The sequence below is a fragment of the Opisthorchis viverrini genome (assembly GCF_000715545.1).
Source record: "Opisthorchis viverrini unplaced genomic scaffold opera_v5_76, whole genome shotgun sequence".
Classification (NCBI taxonomy): domain Eukaryota; kingdom Metazoa; phylum Platyhelminthes; class Trematoda; order Opisthorchiida; family Opisthorchiidae; genus Opisthorchis; species Opisthorchis viverrini.
In genome coordinates this window covers 1,407,992-1,427,591 of record NW_008751730.1, presented here as the reverse complement: position 1 = coordinate 1,427,591, position 19,600 = coordinate 1,407,992, and the positions used below count along the sequence as shown (strand labels likewise).

Sequence of the window (19,600 nt, the reverse complement as noted above, 5' to 3'; positions counted from 1 at the left end):
GGGGGGGGGGGGGTTGCAAAAAAACTTGGAGTAATTAGCGAACGCTTCGTTCCCAAGCCTCCTCATCATGTATTATTAGCACACAGAACACCTTCTTCTCTCGACATTCTCATGTAGTGTCCCTATTGTGGTTCACAGTAAGTCAGAAGAACACGTAAGTATGGGCACGGGTGTATTGAGTACACGCGGCCAAACTGGTTTGCTTTCGTGGCAGGTAAGCAAAACACTGAGTCACATATCCAGTCAACCCACAGCGCTCACGCGAGCCAACCAATCAGACACGCATCCAATCAGCCACTCAAGTCACACGTCAGATCGATGATGGGACGACGAACGGACACGCACACGCGCTACATCTCGGACACACGGAAGCAGCTATTACAGTCCTGTTCGATCGAGTTATCTTGAGTTGTTCTTTGTCTATCTATCTACTGAATGCACATTTCCGTCTTCCTTAGGCCGGACCAGACGCACCAGCTCCCCCACACTCAACTGGCCAGTTGCTCGTGCCAACCGCAACTGGGCACCTAGCGCTGGCTGAACCCCTTCGACGAACTGGTCCGACAGCAATTGGTGGCGCGACACTCCGTCCAGCCCCGGGAAAGCGCGATCCAATGACTACTGCAGGCCGGCGAAGAACACGGTCAGGTCAGATCCGGGTGCCATCCTGGCCGTCTTGAACCCCCTCATAGCCTCCTGGCGGTTGGCCGGCATGTCGAACTCCGCAGCGAAGGCCTTCTTCCTTTCATTACAAATTGTTACATTCAATCTGTTGTAACTTGGCAGGCTGCGTGATTTTGCGTTGGCAAACCTCCGTGTGCAGGTGAGATACGAGACAGTTATACTTAGCATGTCTAATTGTTGCAATATTTTTATATTTGAGTAGGATTTTCTTTCCACTTTCTGAGCATCTTCTAATGTACTTGTCCACGGCATACGCTGCTTTGCTATTCGCCAGACAATTTGATTTTTTTACTTTTACGCACTTGCGGGAATCTTGGAATTCACACGGTGTTGAATGTTCCAATTGCTAATGTGAACACGATGTTCAACAGCATATGTGCTTTCAACACGTCCTAACCATCCTTGCCAATGGCAAATTAATGAACACACGAAAACTGGATGCAAGGTCAAGAATAAGTTAATTAAGTGGGTGAGTAGTGATCAGATAACAAGAGTGGCGTTTATCGATCGATCGATTGTCAGTTCAGTCGAATCGATTGAACCAGTCGGTTCTGCGTACACAGAGTGGGACTCGCTAGCCTGACACCGATCGATCCAACCACGTTGAGTGTCAATCATCAAGCTATTTTGATAGGCTATTTGAAATCCGACAGATAATACTACATGCCTGAGCCAGGTTGACCTGACGACCTTTTTCCAAGTAGTGAACCCAAGGCAACCCCATGTCTCTCTCCTGATGCACGGCACAGCAGGTTACCAGCTTCGCAAATGGTGACGTCGGATGGTAAGCCAGTTAGAATGGCTGTGTGGTCACTCTCCGACAGGTTAGACTATCAAACCAACCACTGGTGACGTTCAATTTGGGCTGGACAATCGTTCAAGTCTCGAAAAAACTACCCAAAAGGATCAGTGAGCCTCAACGACTGCTAAGCTATCATCCACTTGCAATTGGATTCAGGCTCCTAGAGTTAACCAGATCACTATTTCGACAGGCGGTGTTCGAGCCGCATAAAGGCCGCCGGCACCGGCTCCAAAACTCAAAAGCATATGGAAAGAAAAACCAATCTTTCAAGTGGTTTCATTCAGTGAGAAGTTGGGCTGCGAAATGTGTTTTCTATCATATGTTCAATATAGCTTGTATACGAAGGTTTGACTGAACTACTGGGTGAGTTTCTTGGTGACCGTGCTGGGTTTAATGTGATACCGATAATTCTGTGGCATCTGATGCAACGACAAAAAAGCAAGGGAACATTAACTGTCATCATCTTACTCCTTATCGGCAGCATGACATCAACACATCAATACTTTGCTGCAGTACAACCGCGATTCGTTTCCAAGCGTTATCGTAAAGAAGGGAACGAAAATGGACAGACAAGGGACTTAGTGCTAGCCAACACAATCATTTGGAGGTATCCACGTTACCAGACACTGGCAACGAGAACGCCACTGACATCTATCAACGGCGTCTCCAACCAGACGCAGTGGGGATCTGGCGACGTCCCGATCCTCGGAGACAAGTAGCACCGACAGTACCCAGACTTTTTGTGATCTCTGTGATACCTCCCTGACAGGTTGGCCACTTTTCTTCTTACAGCACGTTGATTTAGACACTGAGAACAACACTCTTTTGCAAACAATGGCTTATTTTGCGAAATTCATGGCTTCTGGTTTCGGTCAGATTCTTTGATTGAAGTTCCCGTTGAACGAACGAAATTTCTTGCCTCATTAAAGACTCGCGACACCAAACTACACGAGTTGTGGTTCTGACATAACGGTTGTCGAAGACCTGAAGATGTTTTAGTTCCCCTACTTGAACTGGCCAAGTCCCAGAGCTCTGCAACAAAACATCCAGATACACACGTTCCTTGAGGTTCAGGGATACACCGTTTTGGTACCGCTTTGACTCAAATAAGCAAACGCATCTCGATCCTTAGAGATTGGTGTATCGAACTGGTCTCTCACAGTGCACTGGGAACTGATACAACTTCCAAGGTACGTACAACGTTGCACGACTTCGAATGCCTCTCCCTGGATCGTAAGTAGCTTGTGTTAATGACTGCATGGCATTGCACTGTAGGTGGAGAGACCTGCACCTTTCCTTCTTCGGAGATGAGAAGAAATCATTGTGAGATATAGTTCAGCAAGGTATTCGTCAGTATCTGTTTGGACACCAGGGCTTTGGAGACCTCCCGGCGTTCGTCTGATTGCCTCATTGATCACGAAATTAAGTAGGGATGCGGAGAGCGGCCCCCCCCCCCCAATAGGACACCAAGCTGTGTAAGGACATTTTGGAGGGATTCATATGTACTCTCACACGCGCAGGTGTTTGAAAATACAAAGAATTTAATGTGTACACGAACTTCCGGGGCTCTCCTTGCTGAGCAAACGTATCACGCAGCTTTTCATCTTGAGTGGACTCTGATAACTTGGATAAAGCAAGTGTTATCCAGTGATTTCGCAAATCACGTGACAGTGGACCAGAAATGGGAACTTTGAAATTGGCACCTGTAATAGCCGCTTCGGTGTGTCAGAGAGCTTGCGCGTGTGCGTGTGCGTGTCCGTTCGTCGTTCCACCATCGATCGGACATGTGACTTGAGTGGCTCCGGGGGGGGGGGGCTGATTGGGTGCGTGTCCGATCGATTTGCTCGCGTTACTGGGTTGTGGGTTGACTGGATATGTGACTCAGCTGTTTGCTGGCCCGCCACGAGAGTGGACCAACTTGGCCGCGTGTACTGGATACACCAGTGTCCGTATTTACGTGATCTTCTGAATTATTGTAAACTACAATAGCACCCTAAACATTAGTTGAATAAATCGTGATAGAAACATTTAATTCCTTCCAATCAGAGCACAAAGCCTTGTGGTTTATCGCATCAAGGCTGGTTATTTTCACTCGAAGATTCCATAAATGTACGCGTTTGTTTTAGGCAAAACTCTATAAAAATCAGCGAGAGCATAAATGCAAGGCGGATGAATAAAACTTCAAGAGGTTGTGGATCACAAAGAGGAAATTTTGTGCGTATCTAAAGGACGATACAGCTCTGTCTGGCTGTCGTTCCCATAGCACGAGCGACCAGCTGCGAGCGACCCAAAAATAGTACGAGGTACTTTTAGAGATGGAATCTTTCGGATACAAATTTTAACACTGCTAACTTTGTTCCTCACATTTTGTTTCCAATTTCCGGTTCCGTTCCATTCTGTGGTAGTTGTCATTGGAACTGAAAGTGGGTAGACCTTTTTTACGCTGATATCCAGAATTTAACAATGAAACCTTCATCAGCAAAAGGCGAGATTTTTCCAGAGTTGAACATCGGGCTACCATTCATCACAATTAGGTCAGTTCTGCTGTCTTGATTGTTATGACATTGATTTCGTTTTGTCCACTTTATTCGGACAGATAAAAGACATTTATGGGGTGACGTTTCTATTTTTTTCATCCCCACGAGACACAAAACGTGCTGTTGACAGAGATTTAGCAAAAACGCGGAAGGCGTCGAAAGTGCACAGTTGAATAAGGTGGTAATGGGAGTTGAACTTTCCGGCACAGAATTTCTCTTTGAAAGAAAACTTATGGTTTCCATTGTCTTATTGGCGTGGCTTCAAATGGATCTTGTTTTTGCCCAAGCTTTCTTGTCGTTGGGTTGCTGGTTTCACTCCGCATACCTTCATTACGAAGGCTATTCAAGCATGTGTGGTTTATTCAACCCCCCCCCCCCCCGTGTCTTATTGGCGTGGCTTCAAATGGATCTTGTTTTTGCCCAAGCTTTCTTGTCGTTGGGTTGCTGGTTTCACTCCGCATACCTTCATTACGAAGGCTATTCAAGCATGTGTGGTTTATTCAACCCCCCCCCTGGCTGAAAGGCACCACTATGCCACCTCAAGATATTCAGTTTCTTTTCTGTTCATCTCGCCCACCGAGAAGAGCCTAGAACTTGTCTGGGTATGACGCTTTGTGTGCCTCAGTAACCTACCATTCAACACTCACACACACAGAGTCTGTTCTAACGAGTTGATTGGTGGATAGGGGCCTGAAAAATAGTCTCTTGGCCCTCCTGTTTAGGGGGTCGAACAAACACGATAATATGTTCCGGACAGTCTGAATCCAATTCATGCCTTCCTACGATCGGAATTTTGAGCCATAATCGTCCCCCGGTCTAGATGTGAGCACTATGACAGTATCTCATTCCGCATATAAAAAAGGAATTGTGAAAACCAGTATATTTTCATAGCACATCTGCCGTGACGCTGGTCAGGTCGCCTTTTTGCTGCACACAACAAGGAAGATGAGCCCAGGCTTGTAGATACTGACGCCACCCAATGTGATCTGTTGGGTCGCGCCCTGTTTCACCCGGCGACCAGTCTTACGTAGACTTGTCAATCAGGTACCTACAGGTACCTACAGGTACCCACAGCTCACGTTTATTACTTAACATCCGCCGCTCAGGCTATTTTTCCTCTGTGTGTTTTTCACAGCTGTCAACCTGAGAGGAGACAAGCCAGCAAGCTGCCTTTTAGAGTAGCTTAGATATTCTGTCGAATGACTTTTACTGGAACTCAAATACAGCATCCAATTACAGCAGTTGAAGTTACTGCACCGCCTCCATCTAGATGTTACAGACCACGAACTTCTGATGACCTTGTATCTTTTTCATAAAGGAAACTACGCACAGCCCACGACCGGTTTCGCCCTTCTTGGGGCTCATCAGGCAGGCGCAGTCTCCGAGTTTCCGTCAACCTCATGTTCTACTTGAACCCAAATTGAACGGTTTTGGAGAAACACACTCATTTGCAAATCAATTTGGTTTACACAAAGGATTCAACTGAATCCCTCGTTTATGATATTCTAGAAGGGCGAAACCAGTCGTGGGCTGTCGAAGGGTTTTCAGCAAACCTGTGAGTAGCTTTCTTTATGAAAATATGCTGCGATACCTCGAATATTGTGCCAACTGAAATATGAGGCGGCCTGTGTGCAGTACATTCAGTCGTGGAATATCACAAACGAAAGACTCAGTTGAGTCTCTCGTGAAAACCAAATTGATTTGCAAATGAGTGTGTTTCTCCAAAACCGTTCAATTTGGGTTCAAGTAGAACATGAGGTTGACGGAAACTCGGAGACTGCGCCTGCCTGATGAGCCCCAAGAAGGGCGAAACCGGTCGTGGGCTGTGCGTAGTTTCCTTTATGAAAAAGATACAAGGTCATCAGAAGTTCGTGGTCTGTAACATCTAGATGGAGGCGGTGCAGTAACTTCAAGGACCCTGTATCTTTTCCAGAATGCTGTGTCGGTTTAGGTGTAGCCCTGAATTCACTCTTAAAGTTTTGTCACTCGATTGAATACCTGCAAGCAGCCGCCTGTTTAGCGTCCGACTTTCCGCTTCGACTTCTCTCGGATCGAAATACTGAACAATCTTTCCCATCTACCAGCAAACTGCAGCCCACGTCCTCTGAAAGACACTTTTTTACCGGGAACCGACCATTCACTTGTCCACCACAAACAGCTTGGATATAGTCCAACAAAAAATCATTCATATGTAGCACCCCCGCTCGATGCCTAAATGTTAGGCCACCCGAAAGAAAGGACGAGGGATAGGATACTGTCAGGTTGCCCAAGTCTAGACAGGGGAATTCGGGAGGTAGAGAGGTCGGGTGTGAGCCATGGGCTTTACGGTCAGTAATCTGGCACTCTAACCACTGAGCCAACTCGCCCTGGATATAGTCACAGTGGACGGTGGTTTCAATGAAGAGGTTGGACGTCCCAGTTCATCAGAAACATGTTTTTGTTCTGAAAGTGAATCCATTGGCCGTTGACATTCCATGTTCCCGCATTAACTGTCGGCGCTACTTTTTTCAGTCCGCGTATCCCTCACGTGGAACAAACTACCAACATCTGTTGTGGATTGTGGTAACCTCGAGACTTTCAAACATTCGCTTGACGAATACATAAGATCTCCCCCAACTTCCCTCATCAACATTTGAGATGCAGATTACAAACAATAGAACATATATGTCATATCATTCCGTTTATCTGTATACATACACACACACCAATATCCTTTGGTCATTGTAAAGCAAAATGCTTTTTAGACCAATATAACCTTGATTTACCTTGATTTACAGTCTTAAGGTTGAATGTCGTTTTCGAATTTCGTGCAGATAACCGGTTGTTGCTCAACGATACTAGGCTTAGATACAGTAGGCGTTGTTGAGCTACTGGGCTTCACCCTATTTGGAAGTCAAATTAACCAAACCGTCATCAGCTACCAGTGGTGTTGATCGTTTTGGAACACACAAATCGACTCAGATGACGCTCTCGTTCGGTGCACACGTATTTATCACGTTGTCTCGGACTTCCTCTGAGAGTGTTGACCCTGAATCGAATGAGGTAATCTGATGATTCTGAACGCGCACAAGGTTCCTGATAGAATGCACGCTATCCCTTCCGGTTCAGAATACTATTCGGTTCGATCATCGATCAAATGACTGTTCAAACGTGTGTGTGGACAAAGAGGCGTGGTGGCACCAGATATTCCAGGATGTGGGAGAGGCCGATGCGGAAGAGTGTGGAAGCCTGAAAGGCCTTTTTGTTAAAGATAATAAGTGAATTCTATTGTATAATAGAGGAGAGCACCTGGATCGTTCGGTGGAATACCTAAAACAAGAATTTGGCTGCTTCTCTCCTTGGCTTTGCGCATTTCATTTGACTCGTTCATTTTCGACTGTGGTCCGTGTTGTGTCTTGCTGAACGGTAGTGCAACTCTGTATCGGTCCCTTGGCTTCCGGCTCCGCCCACTACGGTATATCAGAAGGCATGGTAGCTCTATACAGCCCTTTATGGAGGAGTATCCCACAAGGTCGTGCCAGAATCTCCTTGAGGGGGCGAGAAGCGTCGAGTCAAAGGTGCTTGACTCGGATTGGCTGGCATTCTGATCAATCAGGGCATGTCTTCGTCTGGTCCGTTTCCTGCACAGGACATCCATCCAAATGATGTGATGTTCGGTTATTACGGACGGCTGGCCTCCGTACAGCCCGTGAGTTTAGACCCCCTCATTTGACAAGGTAATCATATGCCATTCGGTTTGAAGCACCACTGGGGTGCTGGACCAGATGAACTTTTCCCATCTCCGTACAGTCCGTGGGTTTAGACCCCCTCATTTGACAAGGTAATCATATGCCATTCGGTTTGAAGCACCACTGGGGTGCTGGACCAGATGAACTTTTCCCAGCGTTGTTCAGAGAGGAATCATAGGCATCATTACATCTGCTGTGACTGAGTTTTTCCTACTTACTTTGAGAGCTGGAACGTGTTTCACAGAATGGGAGCCAATCCTTGGTGCTGGAGCAGACAGCTCTAACTAAATTTGCATATGTCTCACGCCTGTCGCAATGTGATTGCTGGCTTTGGTTTGATGCCTATCTTCGGCACGTAAGACGCAAGTCCCAGAACAGGAATGGTGATCACATGTTTACATTACGTTGAACAGCTCCACACATAAAGTCGACCAACACTCACGGTCATTCTCAACTTTCAACTCTGTTGATAGACTAGTTCTCGTGAATATTCCTGGTTTGATCTTGAAGTGCTCTATACTCCACAACACCTAACTCCTTAGAGTGTCCAATAGAAGTCCTAGAAGCTTTGAGAAAACAAATCAAGTTCTTCTCTCCCCATCGACGTTACCATGGTGCGCATACTCCAACGGACCATGAACCTGAAGGAAGAAGTTGCATCTGGAGTGAGGATAATGGACCCAGATTATACGAACATCGACGTTTTTTGTTTGACGATTATTTGTCGGAGCAAATTAGGGAACATCGGAATGTCGCGCCTTCAAGTGGTAACCTGTTGCTTCCCTGAAACTTCAGAATGAAGAGCTTGAATTTGTTGGCCGATTCACTTGACTTGGCAGCTGGATAAGCCGTGATTGTACTGTGACTGCAATTGGTCTTCTATCAACCTCAACAACAGGTTTGATTTTGATCGATTTCCCGACATTTAATGTAGTAAACAATACCCTGTTGTCTCTGTTTGAGCACTAAAACGAGCTTGAAGCTTGAATTTAAAATTTAAACCGTTTTACGAAAGCGTTCTATTCTAATCTGGACATTTTTGTGTCATTTGTTTGTAAGTAAAGCATAAAAACGGAATAAGTTCACACCTTTCCATTCCTGACACTCTTGCGGTTCTCACATCATTTACTCATCTGCAAACAGCTTTCCACGTCCATTTTGCCTGATTCGAGTCAACATCCCTAGTCCAAATGAAAACGGTTACCAGTGTAAGGAAGAAGGCCTTCGCTGCGGAGTTATTAGAAAATGCCAACTGAACAGTAACAGACTAGTGGACAGGGAAGCAAAACTCTCATATACATCTTGTTTACAAAACTTAATATCCATCTTCGACTTGAACGCGCCTTCATGAGCTTTCCGGGATATTTATTGACGGTTCCTCAAATGCAAGCAATTGCGACTCCACAAATTCCATAATAGATCGCACTTTTAAGAGACGCGGAACTGATTTACGGGAAAACGTACTACTCGCATGCCCTCGTCAGTAGTAGATCCACAGTTACACCAGTATCAAGAGGATGTTATCTGCTTTTCTTGAGGGAAATTGCTCATATGGTTGCAGAGAACTCTTCGACAGCCCATGACGTCTTTCGGCTGATCACGGAGGCAAAATTCCCCGAGTTCCCGGCGAGATTGTGTCCTACTTGAACCCAAAATGTACGCGATTCGCAAACGAAATGCACTATTTGCATACCAATGTGAATTTCGGCGGGAGAATCAAACGGATCCATTTGAATCTCTCCCTGATGCTATTTTTTGCCTGGGATTCTGCTGGGTCTCCTGTACAAATTGAATAAATGTGCGAATGCGCTTCGGGAAGGCTTTCTGGTTTCACGCAACAATCTATGTTCTGGCGTGGTGGTTGGCTAACTTCCATCTCGTTTACTTGTTGCCCAAGCTCACCCCTTTCCAACCTGGATCACAGAGTATCCACAGGGTAGCAAACGCTTCATTTATCCCCACCTCTGTGATGTAACTTCGTTGGGAAGCCGTTAAGCCCCGGGTGTTTTGACATTTCAGAAATTGTTTGATGTGAACGACACGATGCAGGTGGTAAACAAGCGTTTGTCAGCGCGCATATACCTGGTAGGTTTGATTGGACTGTCGTTGGCAATCCGCGTGGTGAGCAATCCACATAAACTGAGAGCATCATTCAATTGAATACCACTGTTGGCCACTGTTTTACGGGCCCAAGTGTTGTCACACAAAGCAGGAAATTCAGGGAAGATTTACAATTTCAAAAACCAAATCCAGTACGAAGACACTTCTGTTAACGACGGGATTCAAGCTGCCACCGTTTGGAGTTGATTTTTTTCAAAATGGTGATCCTTGTTTTGACAGGTGCAAAGATTTCTGACACGTTGTTAGGCCACTGTTGATACGAATGGATGAACTGGATTGAAAATATATATCTTGTGTTGAAAAAAAGTATTCGCCAACAGTGAAATTTCGGTGTAGAAAAAAGTGGAGAGTTTTCTAGAACAACGGTCCAAGTCACATAGCCCACACACTACGATAAGACTGTGAAAGAAGTCGATCTTAGTAAATAAAATTCAATGAATTTTGATTGGAAACTGACAAATTCCCCCCATTGAGTGTAAGGACTCACACATTGGAAGCCTATCCCTCTGGATAGCTGGTAGAGTTGCGCTAAAGCGAGTTATCACTGTTGAACACCGACGTTATGCTGTCGATAAAGAGAATGAGAAAGTGGAGAATGAATGACAGAACTACGGGACATCCCCATGTTGCTACCCCATTGAAGGGGAGCTTGGTATTATTCCTACCCACTTCGCCCTGAACTTTTTATAGGTTCGGATGCGTGCATGAATGAACCATCTGCCTGCCTAGAACCGGTGAGCAACCAGGATTTGTGGGTACTTGATGAGATTCACGTAAATCACTATGGTTCATTCTTTCTATCTAGTCATGGCAATCAGACCCTGAGCATGTTTCCGCCACCTTATTTTGTTCATTTCGTAGGCTGAGGCGACCACATGTTTAATGTGTGCAATACTTTCAAAGAAAATATCTAACCAAGTGAAACTTTTGATTTACTGATGAGTGAAAAATTACAGTCTCGAAGTTTCAAGAAGCCCAGTCCCAAATGAAAGCACAGAGGTTATCTCAGGGCACCCATTTTATGAACTGCTCGGGATTGTCATCACAAAGTGAGTTTTTGTTAGCAGTTTTCGCGTGTATTAAGACAACCAGCTCCGAACGTAACCGGACTACATCACAGCCAATGGAATAACCGTTTACGTTGAGAGGCAGACTTCATTGGTTGTTCTTCACTCGCCCTTGACAGATGAGTTGTATTCTTAGTAGCATTCTTTTGACCCGCTTGTACGCAACGGTGATCAATAAATCAGCCGATTTGCACGTTCATTGGCTTTTTCTGGTTTGGCCAAGCGCCTCAGGGACACTATTTTGATACACTGATGGCTTTATGACTCCTCTGTTCTTTCATCCGTAAGTGCTATTCCCTCTGGTTCACCTAGCAACGTTACGCGACCTAACCTAAGTGATCAAAACTTGCTGAAATGCCTTAGGACATTGAGCAACTCAATGTGTTGAACATGCAGTGGCTCTAAAGGTGACTAATTTCGGTGATCATCGTCCAGTGTACCATCGTCCAACCCCAGAAGTTCTGGGTTATACGTAATGCAACTTCATTCTGTCTGCTGAGTTCTGCTAGAATTGTTCGCTATCTGTGCCAGTAAAGTTCCACCTTAATGTCTTGTGCACTCCGGAACGTTAAACTTGCAACTGTGTTCACGCGACAGTGACCTTTTGTGATCACCTAGCTGACTGATGGGTAGCATTGGCTAGGCATACGTGTGTGTCTATGGTTCATCCTTCGGGTCACACGAACGTCTGAATATTTCTTTTTATTCGCTTCTTCCTTCTTTACACAAACTTTCTTGTCCATCTCATTATCCAATCCTCTGGGCGAGATGGCTCAGGAAGGTCCGTGGTTCGAACCCGACCCTCTCTACTTCTGGTGTCTAGGCATGAGCAACTTGGCTGTATCCCTGCCCTCACGCTTTCTTTGGATGTCATCGCAGCTAGGCACTGAAAGGATGTTACAGCAGAAAGCTAACTATATCAGCTGATCAAGGAGTGGATAGATCAGCTGACCGGACAAGCAGTCTAAATCATTGCGTTTCCGAGAGCAAGACAGCTGATCAAGGCGAACATTTTTATGGCTTATTGCAACAACCTTGGTGAACTTCGGAATTCTTGTTTTCTGCGGCAAAGAAAAACAGTAAATATTGATCTGAGCTTTAGTTGATGCTCGGTGGCGAACAAAATTCCAGCTATAGAGGACTATGGTGGTCTCCGCCGGGAATTCGGTCAGGCTTTTTGAAAACGATAGCTTTGAATTTAGGGAAGCAGGTACTCTCTAAGTCTAGTGGTGAGATTACTGGTTCTATTAATGTAACTCGTTCCGCAGTTACGCACAGAGTTCGATTCATCCCCAACAGGTTGTCTTCCTCTGACTGAAAGTAGAGGCAACCCATGAATTCGGTCGGGAACCGGCAGTTCCGCCCCAATGTATGTCCGCAGAGCACTACAATACAGTTATTGTTGTTTTGTCTCGTTTGAAATGTACCTCTGTGCAGAAAGTATTCTTGGATGCAGTGTCTAGTTCGCTGCGTTCAACTCCCCTCATGTTCGTCCTTAAGAAGTGCGAAGGTCACCTCTTTGATCTGTTCGTCGAGCTTCAAAGTTGGATGGCATGGTTGGGTGGGTTACCCGTTCCATCCCAAGATTTCTTTTTTGATTACTTCAACCTCGTCGGCTAAAGAGCCCTGTCCAAAGGTTCACTAGACAGTATTTTCGCAGTTTTTATGTTTGCAAACAGGAAGGCTGAATAAATTAGCCTGAAAATGTAGGTTTTTTGTGGGCCTTCGGTTTAGCAGACTCACATTTCTAAGCATGCAGAAAACGTCCAGAGTCAGCACTATTTTGATACGCTGATGGCTTTATGACTCCTCTGTTCTTTCATCCGTAAGTGCTATTCCCTCTGGTTCACCTAGTAACGTTACGCGACCTAACCTAAGTGATCGAAACTTGCTGAAATGCCTTACCACACTGAGCAACTCAATGTGTTGAGCCTGCAGTGGCGCTAAAGGGGACTAAGTTTGATTCAGACACAACAGGTTGTCTTCCTCTGACTGAAAGTAGAGGCAACCCATGAATTCGGTCGAGAACCCGCAGTTCCGCCTCAATGTATGTCCGCAGAGCACTACAATACAGTTATTGTTGTTTTGTCTCGTTTGAAATGTACCTCTGTGCAGAAAGTATTCTTGGATGCAGTGTCTAGTTCGTTGCGTTCAACTCCCCTCATGTTCGTCCTTAAGAAGTGCGAAGGTCACCTCTTTGATCTGTTCGTCGAGCTTCAAAGTTGGATGGCATGGTTGGGTGGGTTACCCGTCCCATCCCAAGATTTCTTTTTTGATTACTTCAACCTCGTCGGCTAAAGAGCCCTGTCCAAAGGTTCACTAGACAGTATTTTCGCAGTTTTTATGTTTGCAAACAGGAAGGCTGAATAAATTAGCCTGAAAATGTAGGTTTTTTGTGGGCCTTCGGTTTAGCAGACTCACATTTCTAAGCATGCAGAAAACGTCCAGAGTCAGTACTGGATGTTTTGATTCTTCATCACGTGATTTAAATAAAACTGTTCATCCAATGGACACATCGAGCGAGTATGTTCGATGTTCCTAGCCATGTTTGGCATATCATCCGCGTGGAGTCGACTGTCGGTCAATTGCGAAATACAGCCTACGGGCTGTCTCTTCAGGTTTGCCACAAAAAATTGACTAGAACTTGGCACAATGGGCTACCTATCTCAGCGATATTGACTAGTTGATAAGGCGGGTTCAAGGATTTGAGAAAACATTTTCAGTGCACAAAGGTAGCAGTTAGTTCAGGAAATCCGTCAAAATTTGATGAACGTTTTCCCAATCAGCCAGGGAACAGTCATTTCTTATCAGTGTCTGTCCACATGTACCAACCAATGTTATGTCGATGTTTATTATCCGTCCTGGCTCTAGGTTTTCCCATGCTCTTGCAATAAATCAGCCAGTTCCTTCAAAGAAGTATTTTCAATTACCGTCTGCTTCATATACATTGTATTTTGTGATTCTTGCACCCATCCGAAAGAAACCCGCACTGACAATGGACATTCCAGCGATGCCATAATTAACTCTGTGGCTATCTAACCGAGTGGCTGTACCTAGGTGCGTCTTCAGAGCTCTAAAATTCTCGCCACATGACCCTTTTCATGCGTTATGGGACAAATGTATTCAGCTAACGCTTCTGCCTGTGCTAAACAGCGTACGATAACTCTCAAGTGGATGACAGTCGCGTAATTTGTTTGATCAGGTCTGAATATGCGTTGGGTTGTGGTCTCGTTTTTTGTATCCGACGGTTTCATTCGGCGCATTCAAATCGACAGTTTTGTTTCGCCCTTGTGATTGGTCTATCAATCAACCAATCAAGAGGAATAAAACCAGACCATGAATCACGAAGAAAACAGCCCAATCACAAAAAGGCACAGGTTGAACAAAGCATGATGCCACCTCTCATGGAACATCTTGAGTTTCAGGTTAGACTCTGAATGCCTCCTATTCAGCTGACTGAAAGCTTGTGTACTATGGCGCTAGGTGCCGTCAGGTAAAGCCAATTCGTAATTTGTGAGCTGTCCGTATGTTTTTTCTTCAAGCCAAACCCGGTAATCTTGTCTTCAACCCGATCTCGTTCACCAATCGGACTTCTTGCGTTACTGTATGTGAAATTTCCTATGGTATGAGGGAGCTCTTGGCCATCATTACAGCGATCTCAGACACCTGTCCACTTCTTAATCAGTAAGCTTGAAAACAATGATGGGTTTATCTGACCTTCAGTTTCTCCCCCAAGTAACTACACTAAACTTCACCGTTTATTGTATTCCTCAGGTGCCAGGCCCCGGGGGACGATCATTCACCTTCTGTAACCTAACCTGTCCTGGTATGGTTGATTCGTATTATCTCTACCTTTGTTCAGCGCCATCTGGTGACTTGCCGATCGGTCACTTGTATCCACATCGGGTCAGACCATGCCACAGTTAGCACGAAAAAGGTTTCTCAATTCACTGCCGGTTAAATCACCCCCTTCCCTGCAAAAATTAACAATGCTTTCATCGATGCATCGACAGACAGAACTGCAGCTTGAAACTGCTTTGTTCTTGTTCGTTTGTCCTACAACGAACGGACAATTTCTCTTGGCTTCTCCGCATAACCTTCGATATTTACTAGTTAATTCATCCCCATGCAGTGGTGATCATTTAGAATGCAACTTATTTAAACAGTACACAACAAAATATTCTCACTAACCTTTCCTATCGATTAAGAAGACTAATTTAACGGAAAATTGCAATAATTGATCATTAGAAACTTGAAACTTAATGAGACATATGGCGTCGCCATAAAACAGCTATTTGGATGGGTGAAAAGGCACAATTCTACCTCAAATCCGTCTGTTTATAGCACTTCAAGTTTCTGACAATTCCCACCCCAGGTGTAGCGATCAGGTAACGTAATTTTTTTATATTCCTGATACGATTTTGCCCAGATAATCTTCCCCAATTTTGCTAGCCCCCCCCCCCAAAAAAAACGGTTGCCCTCAACCCCCGGGGGATGGAAACTTATCACGCCATAAAAATCTAGAAGCCAGTATCGAAAACCGCCAAGCCTAGTTGGCATTATGACATTCTGATCAAAACCGATTAATCTTGTTTGACATATCGATATTTATTGAGTCAAATTGTCTTGGATCATTAGTCATGTGTGATTTCTAATGGCGTTGGAGAAATTTCTTGATAAACGGAAAGTTTTGAATTTGGGGCAGTCTCAACCGGAAAAAAGTGTGGAAATGAAGACAGGATTTGCAAAAGCCGACTGAGAAAGGGAGTTGGATAAATAAATGGAAGGCTAGGTGTTTATAAAGCGATGATATAATCCGAAAATCTTTGCATGCCTTTACAAGGAAAGGCCCAAATGCCCCACAGTTCAATGGAGATTTCATCCTGTCAGTAAAACCAACCTACGCTGAAAGTCGAGGAGCACCGTACATCTGTTTCGTCTATGTTGAAAACCATCAGTAGTATGCATCTCACGGAGTCGCGAACCCGCAACCCTCCAGCCAGTTGTTGAATGCCTGACCGTTTGGCCACAATTGGCTGATCAGCGGTGTGAGTAGCACTCACATGGACAGGGCGTAGTTCAAAGCATTATGGTTGACCGACTTAGATAGTATTGATCCACAAATAATTCAATGATACCAAACATTCATTTTCTTAGAATCCCGTACACAGTGGTGGGCTGAGCTCTGCTCAATGGTTTCCCAAGAGACCATAAAATGCTCACACTACTTACAACTTGATAGTGATAGATGTGCTTGTTAATGCATACGGTAGGTTGTCACGTGCGGGGCTGAGTCATTCGTTCCGTGGACATCTACATCTAAATATCGGAATCCTCCCCCCACAACTGTCCCTCAATTTCATCATTGTCGTTACGGTGGATAAGGTGGGGGCCCAGATCCTCAAAAGTCACCACATCTCCGTCGTGACTGTCTTCGGTCACACACTGAAAGAAATGCCGGAATGAATCCGTTTCCACCTGGTCAGCTAACGGCATCTCCTACAAAAAAATAAGCGGACGAATGTCACGAGAAATGTGCACTCAAAGAAGGCTGTATGAGTTTCACTCATGTGGGCTAGCTGTTCCGTACCGGTCCCACAGGTTGAGGAAAGAATCTCTATTGCACATTGTGAGCTCCTCAGTAAAGAATGCCGAGCCTGTTCACATCTGGCGGCTTCTCACAGTGTGCACCTATCAAATATCTCATGACCTTTTTTCTTAAAGAAAACCACTCACGAGGTTGTTGAAAATTCTTCGGCAGCCCACGACCGGTTTCGTCCTTCCACTTCGGGCTCATCAGGTGGGCGCAGTCCCCGAGTTTCCGTCAGCTTTGTGATCTACTTGAACCCAAATTGGACTGTTTTCGAGAAATATGCTCATTTGCAAATCAATTTGGTTTTCACGGGAGACCCAATTGAGTCTGTTGGTTGACGGAAACTCGGGGACTGCCCCTACCCGATGAGCCCCAACAAGGGCGAAACCGGTCGTGGGCTGTCGAAGAGTTTTCAGTAACCTTGTGAGTAGTTTCCGTTATGAAAATATACTGCGCGATTTCGAATATCGTGCCAACTGAATCATGAGGCGGCCTGTGTGCAGCACACTCGGTTGTAGAATGTCATAAACGAGAGATTCAATTGAGTCTCCGGTGAAAGCCAAATCTCATGACTACAGTTTGCGACAGTAGAACGTTTCGGGGAAAGGTTAAGTCGAATTCGGATTTTGTCCTGTTCCAAACGGGGTTTCTTTCCTCATTTACCAGAAGTCGCATTAATTGAAGCACGTGACTCAGGGGTTTTTAAGTGGTGCTATAATCCGCCCATCAGACAGCCCATTATCTTCACATTAGCTGTTTAATTGGTCATTCTTCAGGTTCCAAATCACACGAACTATACCGAGTGACGTAATGCCGAAAAACTATAGCGCGTTGATCTGCTGATAAGTTCTGGTCCGACGTAGTCCCAATTAAGTGATCAGGCTTTCAATCCACGATCATATGTGCATCGAAATGACGTTGTAGGTATGCCAAACCGATTAAAACTGGTCAGAATGGTCGGCATCTTGGTAGTACTTTGACGCATGTGGGCTATCGGCGTGATCAGTCTCAATTATCGCGCAAGCAAAACCAAACTGACTTCGAGAATGAACTATGATCTATCAGGATCTTCCCGCATAATTGAGTGACACTCAGGGAAAGAATTAATGGACAGTACGTTCGTCGGTGCAGGAATTCAGAACTGCGCGCAATTTCGTGGTTTAACAGCTTAATACTATCCGATCATTTTGACAATAGTTTAAATGCTAATCCGGCCATTACACCTCCCCTGGGTAACAGATGAGTGATGAGTTACCGGCCTGGGGTTACGGACTTGGTCGTTACTGTAAAGGACTGTCATAGTTTGCAAACTTGAACTGGATCAGTTATCTTCATCTCAAAAAGACCGCCTCATGTCTCAGTTGATACGATATTCTTGATATCGCAGTAGACGTTTTTGGAGGAACACTCTACTCATAAGGTTGCTGAAAAGCTCCCCGCATAATTTGGCGTTCAGACAGGAAACAAGTTTGACGGAAACTTGGCGACTCTGATAAGCCACAAGAAGAGGTCCTGGGCTGTCGAACAGCTTTCAGCAACCTAACGAGTAGTGTGTTTCACTGGGAAAAAAGATTAGTCAGCCTGCATCCTATGTTTTGTCCACAAGAAGCAAGGCCAGTTTTAGACGCCTTCTATTCTTCAGTTGTTTCTGAACTTCTCATCTTCATCTGTTCGTACTTTCTCTAGCGAACTGACGTAAAAGTCAGCTGGCCAGGAAAGTGGAAGTAATTCATCTGCCATGCAGTTTAGTGTTTCTTAGGGAGTATTCTATATTTCTAAACGGTCCGGAGAACCATGGCTGTAGGCAAAACGCCAGGGCTTCTTGTAGTGTTCGCGTTCATACCAGCCTCGTTTGAACAGTGGTCCTCGTATGCTGGCGCAGTCATTCTAGTGAGTCTACACCAAAGGGGACAAGCACTGGACTCAAATCTCGCTCTAATTAGAGCTCATCTTCAGTAACCATGTCGGGGCACGATCTGACACATGAGCATGTGTTACACCTTCGCGAATGGGCCCTGAACACATCTGAATTTTCATATATCAACTGGCAAACTTGCTCACACTAGAACTACGTTGTAGTACTGCCAAAAAACTACAGTTTCCAGATCGACGTTTAGGTCGAATTGGATCCTGAGAAGTACTCGCGTGGTATAGGATATGCCAAAGTACACAAGGTGAACGTACGCAACGTGACTAGGTCGAAAGCCGGCAGTCTTGGGGAACCTGGGCACCACAAACTGTATTGATTTTAAGTCTTTCGCTTAAACCGATTAGAAGCAAAAGAACTGAATTCAGAAAGAAATGGACGGTTACCTCTCTATGTCGAAATCAGGCGGTTATTTTCATAATTCTTCCTCGAACGAGCCGGACGATGAATTTTTATAAGTAGCATCCACTCACTTGTACATGGATTTCGGAATTCGCCACATCTCCAGAAAGCCAATAACAAAAACAGCGTACAGTACAGGCGCAACTGAGCATTTGAAATATAATACGGAGACTGGTGAGGACAGGAAATGTTTACCTGAGCAAAGTGAGTTGAATCTCGTCAGGCCAATCAGAGTTCCAGAAGCAAACTACCTGAAAAGAATAGAAAGAATGATGAGTAGAAAACGGGCCTCAAAGTACTACGGTTCACAGTGATGCAAATGTACTTTTGCGCATTCACTTGACACGAATGGAAATGTTTAGACTAAACGGTTTGCCGGAAATTGAGAGTACCTTATACCTTGGGACCTATTCTCCACTGGCTTAACCTTTTAGCATTTGAACCCCTCAGACAGGACACGGTAGCGTGCAGGACACGTTTCCGTCCGCCCTACCATTTAACTACTCAATTTTGCAATGAAGATTTCTTGTTGACAAATAGTTCATACATCACCTAGTACATGAAAAACGAGAGAACCAGCTGGGTTCCAGGTGTGTCTCCCATCAAAACGAAATTCAAATGTAAATCAATCGGCTTACTCATTTATAGAATGAGATGTGCTCATATTGGCCGTTCATCGATGACCCCCAGTAGGTCGATTTGGAGCGCTAGACGAAAATCGACGCTTGAGCACAGCTCA

At 45.0% G+C, this 19,600-nt stretch overlaps 1 protein-coding gene across 1 annotated transcript in view; it reads left to right on the top strand.

The window, feature by feature from the left end:
* Positions 1-160: 160 nt before the first annotated feature.
* T265_04480 (hypothetical protein) overlaps positions 161-19,600 on the top strand; it is a gene marked incomplete at both ends in the record, with an annotated part of 28,602 nt that continues 9,162 nt past the window's right edge. Inside the window, 3 exons of the mRNA XM_009169229.1 lie at positions 161-214; positions 459-648; positions 10,563-10,645. Of these exons, the coding sequence (XP_009167493.1) occupies positions 161-214; positions 459-648; positions 10,563-10,645 (327 nt within the window). The remainder of the gene's footprint in view (positions 215-458; positions 649-10,562; positions 10,646-19,600) is intronic.